Genomic DNA, 6,381 nt, shown 5'->3' on the forward strand with positions numbered 1-6,381 from the left:
TCATAAACCAACCTTAAATTCAACAAGAAATTAACTTATAAAAACTCACATTTGATTTAATCTTTCACGTATTAAGAAGGAAGAAGGAGAAGAGAACTCTGAAACCTTTTGTTTTCTTCCCCCTTCATTCCATGTGGCTTAATATATACATAACCAAATTTAATTATTTATTTGCCAATAACCATTTTGTCCTTCAATTCCATCTTCCTTGCAATTCAATCCTATAACAATTTATCATGTAAGTCATTGAACTATTCAATTATTATACTTTAATCACTAAATTCTGAAGTTTTACAATTTAGTCACTAACCCGATATTGAGGATGTTACAAGTATTTGGACAAAATCTATCTCACTAATTGTTATCATAATTCAATTAATCTTGTTGGTAAATATTTTAACCATATCTTGGTGAGAAGTATTTAGACAAATTTATGCAATTGGATTGTCTTAGGGTTGCATGCACTTCGTTACCCCCTCCATTTTGTGTCAGCCGCTACTCATAAATATCAAGAGCTGAAATGAACGTATGGTTTTATATTATAATGAACTTATAAAATTTTAAGAAGATAAAATATTTAGAATATATGAGAATTTAAAAAATTTCAGCATTCATTGGTCATTTTCAGTCCATCTCTGGTGACGATGAGCGTTCAGATTCTAAACCGATCACACCATAAACACACCATAAACTGATCGAACATGTCTTACATTTTTCACAATTATTTCCATGTTTGAATCAAAAGATAATGTCTTCATGTATATGCATGTTAGAAGTTGTCTGTAGAAATGAGCATTTGGAAAGCTTTATTTTTAAGAAGTGTAGGTAGAATTTTGATGTTTATTTGTTTGAGAATGATGGTATTCCGCCACATTCTTACAGATACGAGTGCCACCTTTTATACTCCAATTGGATATATGCGAAAGGTTGAAGAAGAAAGAAATTACATAAATAAGGAATTTGAACAACTAAATTTAATAATGAATCAGTTTTATAAACCCTAAACCTAAATTTCATAGAAACACACAAACAAAACCACATGGCCGATTGTTATAGAAAGAAAGTAGGGTGCGGCAAAGAATAAAGACATACATGCAGGTCGTTGGCAGTTGGCGACCGAAAGAGTGCGACAACGGCGTTATGCTACGCTGGTGGTGGTCGGTAGGCTATGGTGGCTGTGCTGGGTTAGGGTCTGGAGAATTAAAGATCGGGCATGAGAAAAAGGGAATATATTTATCATTTCGCGGCGTTTACAAGAAAAACACCACTAATGTATGCGATTTTGCTTCGCTTTTTATAACAAACACAATTATAGATGAACCCTATTACAACATTTGTATAAAAACACCGCTAACATACTACTATGTTGCGGCGTTTGTATAAAACGCGGCTGACGTATTAATCTGTTGCGACATTTTTTGAAAAAATGTTGCCACTATAGATTAACCCTATTGTGGCATTTTTGTAAAAACGCTGCTATAGTAATTATCTAGTGCGACGTTTGTTTAGGAAACACCACTAAAGATGAACCTATTGCGGTTTTTGTATAAAAACGCCATTATAGGTTAACCATATTGCGGCGTTTGTATAAAAATACCGCTAAAGTTACCATTTTGTGGCGTTTAGTATGTAAACGCCGCTATATGTTTAAAGTTAGATGCATTTACCCTCGAAACGCATCTAAAAAAGCCACTGTAGAACATTTTTGCTGCAGTGATTCAAAATACAACCAAAGTTGCAACAATGCAGTACTTAGGAGGGGGAAACATCAAGGAATCCCCCAATCAATATACAATTTGGTATTTACTCTATCAGTTCTGTCTATACAACATGTTTGTAAACATATGCTAATCACCTCCTTTATATAACCAACTATTTTATCAATCGAGCGAACATTCTCCTAAACTGCCTGTTATTTTGTTCTTCTCAAATACAATACAAAAATCCCGTCCAAGTAAACTTAAGGATACAAACAACTAAAAACTTACCTTTCAAACTATCTACAGCCCAGCTCATAGTAGCTTTCCATCCAAACTACCCCTGTTGCAGACCAAAACGCTATTGAACATTGTCCCAAACTCTGCAAGAGTAAGAACACTCCATAAAAAGGTGGTTCCTAGTCTCAGCGTTAACTCCACACAAAATGCACATTTCATCCGTATCAATTTTCACATGTGCAAGTCTGTCTTTTGTTAACAATTTATCAAAAATTGACATTCAAGCACATGTAGAGGAAACCAAATGAGCCTATACCATTGAATTCTAGTCCTATTTTCTCTTATACTGTCCCGAATCCATCTACTAGTTACTATCGACTAGTTAACACCATTCCTAAAAGTCTCTAGCCTCATCCCTCAGGTTCAAAAGTTTCCTCACGGTCTAACTATAAAAGCTTACAACTAACTTGTCAATAATCATCACCTTTGAAGACATATTCCTTTATCCGAGCTATAATAAACTTATATTTATTATTGAAATGGGATACTCTGTGCAGATTTAATTTTTTTTAATAAAATTGTATCTTGGTTTTATAAAGTACTGTCTCCTAAACTCCTTTATAAAATTTTCATACCAAATGAAAAATAAATTCATAAAATAGTTTTAGAATAATCAGTAAAATAATAACAAAATATTTAAATAAAATTGACTAAACATTAAAAATATATCAGACTTTGTTTTGTTTAAAAAAATGTAGGTCATTTTCAGTTTTGAAAAAAAGAAAAATATTGATGAAAATATGTTTGGTTAATATTTTGAACACGTTTTAAGAATATAAAAACAAAAAATATTTAAAATTATTTTTATTACTTCTACCAAAGTATTTCATAAAATTGAAAAAGATAAAAATATTTTGAAATTTAGTAAAATGATACGAGTTCAAATTTATATAGATACAAAAAATATTTTTTCAATAATTTTTAAATACAAAATCATTGAATCTGGTTCAAATTCCTATAAATATAAGATTTTTATTTTATTAATCAAATATTTATTTTAAGAAAATAGTTAACCAAATACTTTAAGTAATGAAGATAAAATTTTACTTTTGTAATAGCACTATCTGAAATTTTGGAAGTAATATAATGACAACTCAGCAATCCGCGTCGCAAAGCAACGGATCAGAAATATGAAATATCCAAGCCATCTCTGCCGTCAATTATCTCACTCGTTTCAAATGTATCCAACGGTCGTACATATTCCACGTCATTGATCCTCGTGAAACTTAAACAAACCAATAATTCCCGCAACTTGTCTTTCTATAAAGACCACCTAACCTTACATCAAATAACCCAATCTCAAAGTTTCATCGAATCCAATTCTCTCTTCTCTTTTTCCCAAAGCCAAACAAAAGCTCACCCTTAGAAAAAGAGATGGCACCCAAAGCTGAGAAGAAGCCAGCGGATAAGAAGCCAGCTGAGGAGAAGAAAACAGTCGCCGAAAAAGCTCCGGCGGAGAAGAAGCCAAAGGCCGGAAAAAAGCTTCCCAAGGACGGCGGAGCAGCCGCAGCAGACAAGAAGAAGAAGAGATCTAAGAAGAGCATCGAGACTTACAAGATCTACATCTTCAAGGTTCTAAAGCAAGTCCACCCGGACATCGGAATCTCAAGCAAAGCCATGGGAATCATGAACAGTTTCATCAACGATATCTTCGAGAAGCTTGCTCAAGAATCTTCTAGACTCGCAAGGTACAACAAGAAACCCACCATCACTTCTAGGGAAATCCAGACCGCTGTCAGGCTTGTACTTCCGGGTGAACTCGCCAAACATGCCGTCTCTGAAGGTACCAAGGCCGTTACCAAGTTCACTTCATCTTGAAAAGGGAACTTAGCTGGGCTGTTGTTAGGGATAGGGTTAGGATTTCCCCTCTTTTTATTTAGGTCGTGTGATTTTCTATGTTTAATTTCCAAAATTTCGGCATGTGTTTGGATATTTGGTTTGTATTTGAACGTGGATCTACTCGATCCCGATTTGTCCCTTGTAGAAATTAATGCAATCAAAAACAATTTCGCTTGATTTCTTAGAGCTTACTTGTTCAATTGAATAACAAAACTAGAACTGGACGGTAAAATGGAAACGTGGAAATTACATTCTCAATGAACTTTGATTTATGGGGTTCCGTTGTTGTAGATTGGCTCGTGTGTGGCAGCCTCACGCAAACGGGTTCCATCCCATTACAGGACATGGTTCCTGCAGCCGCCATTCTCATTCAGAAACGAGATTATTCTAGTTTGCGAATCATCTTTGGAAACGGGAAAACGACTTGCGCATGAAATATGTAATTTCCTTCATATATATCATTGGTAGGCGGATCGCAGACATGCTGGCAACAGTTAGCTTATCTGATAGTGTTTGTAAACATCCATCAAAAGAAACTAAAACGGAAAAAGTGTAAAGAGCTTACAATTTTCTCGCCTATGGCTTTGTTGCAGCCGTCGCAACGGATATACACCACTGGCAGGTGATAGCGAAACCAACGAGTATTTGTACCATCTTCCCGGACATTGGCACTATATAACCAGTGAAGCGCAAAGATTAAATTATGATTATTCTAGTTTATTACAGACAACGAGAAGTATCTTACGCACTACGGCAGAGAATTCCTTCCGCCGTCCCTGGCCGAGCTACCTGAATTTTCGTAGTTCTTTATTTAGTACATTGATTCAATATTATATATATCCTAAAAGTAATAATCAACGATTCAACATATGATATTTTATGTTTTCAGTTAAATTAGATAGTTTTCTAAAGTTTCAGTTAAAAAAGGAAACGAAAATAGAGATAAAAGATTATTTTCTGCGATTCTTGATAGGTAGAACAAATAATCCCACTAAGAACACAATCAAGAATTGAAGTTGCAGTAAGTAAAGAGAGAGAGTTGATAGATAATAATATAAGTTATAATTTACATTAGAAGTAATTTAATATTTTTTAACCGAAATGATGTTTACTTAATATATTTTAGACTTTTAGTAGAAGAACTAATTACATTAGAACTAATTTCATACTCATTATAACGGCTCCCGACCGAATTCTTACGTGGCAAACTCCTGATTCGTTATAAAACTGAATGTAGAAACAAACGAACCGTACCTAATCCTAGCTCTCTTCTTCACAATATTTAAGTACACTATCGCCGAAATCTCTGTCCATAAAGTGAAACCAAGAGTCTGCTTTTAGTTTTCTCTCTTTTTCTCTTCTTGAAATCGCAGAGTTGTTTCGCAGCGCTCTCTCTCTCTCTCTCTGTTATCTTTTTCTATTTGCATGGCATCTCAAGCCAGTTTCCTCCTTCAAAAGCAGCTCAAAGGTATTGTTGTCTTTGATCGTTTTCAATTTAATGAACATACGAATGAGTTCTTTTCGTGGGGTTTTGATAAGATTTTTTAATCGAGTTTCGATTGATCTTTTTGCAGATCTTTGTTAGCATCCTGTTGATGGGTTCTCAGCTGGATTGGTTGATGAGAACAATATCTTTGAATGGAGTGTGACAATTATTGGACCTCCTGATACTCTTTAGTACGTTCTTTTTCCTTTTTGGTAAAGTTTGTCACTTTAATTGAAATTAAGTGTTTCTTTTGGATTCTTTGATGTGGCTTTTGTTTCTTGTCATTGGATCATGAACTGATGTTATATTTTTGTTGTTCTCGAGTAATCTTTGCTTTGTAGCTTATGTTTTTGTTGTGTCCTGTTGCTTATTCTCCGTGTAGCATTATTGTTCTTTAGTAATCTTGACATTGAATTGGGTTCTATTGAAGTTGTTTTTAGTGTTCGTTGCTGAGACTAATTGTTTTCTAATTTTCTGATTTTTTATTTTCAATGTTGCTTAACATAAATATTCTATTTTTTTAGTGAGGGGGGTTTTTCAATGATATCTTGAGTTTTCCACATAATTATCCAAACAGCCCTCCAAAAGTGAAATTTACACCAGAGATTTGGCATCCTAATGGTATACCTTTTGTTTACCCAATTTCTTACTTGCCTTTATATAATGCATGAAGCCATTAAATAATTCCATCTTTACGTGTATTGCAGTTTATCCTGATGGGCGTGTTTGCATATCAATTCTTCATCCTCCTGGTGATGATCCAATTGGCTATGAGCTTGCAAGTGAGCGCTGGATGCCAGTCCATACGGGACATCATATATTTTTGAAATTTCTTTTGTGCTAATAACATTCATCTTCATAATACCATAGATTTCAAATTTTCTTGGAGTTTATATACTTGATTGCTATCAAGTTATTTATTCAATCAGACAATGAAGGAACATCAGAAAGAACTGTAATATTTCCTGGAAATAGGAAGAGATGTGCATGTAATTAGAAACCAAAATTCTATATGAATCTTATTAGAATGATTTGTTCTGATACTGAATGATTTATTTT

General features: G+C 34.0%; 1 protein-coding gene and 1 long non-coding RNA gene across 2 annotated transcripts; both read left to right on the plus strand.

Moving 5' to 3' along the window:
• Window positions 1-3,267: 3,267 nt before the first annotated feature.
• LOC120174942 (histone H2B-like) lies at window positions 3,268-4,020 on the plus strand. The gene has a single exon (XM_039181670.1). It carries the CDS (start codon window positions 3,372-3,374, stop codon window positions 3,813-3,815), a length of 444 nt encoding a protein of 147 aa, XP_039037601.1. The 5' UTR covers window positions 3,268-3,371; the 3' UTR covers window positions 3,816-4,020.
• Window positions 4,021-5,175: 1,155 nt separating this feature from the next.
• Window positions 5,176-6,135, plus strand: LOC120174941. The gene is made up of 4 exons (XR_005521211.1): window positions 5,176-5,304; window positions 5,411-5,513; window positions 5,847-5,943; window positions 6,030-6,135. It is a non-coding gene; the product is annotated as an uncharacterized LOC120174941 (long non-coding RNA).
• Window positions 6,136-6,381: the final 246 nt, after the last annotated feature.

Source organism: Hibiscus syriacus, unplaced genomic scaffold (genome assembly GCF_006381635.1).
Source record: "Hibiscus syriacus cultivar Baekdansim isolate YM2019G1 unplaced genomic scaffold, ASM638163v2 tig00112131_pilon, whole genome shotgun sequence".
Classification (NCBI taxonomy): Eukaryota; Viridiplantae; Streptophyta; class Magnoliopsida; order Malvales; family Malvaceae; genus Hibiscus; species Hibiscus syriacus.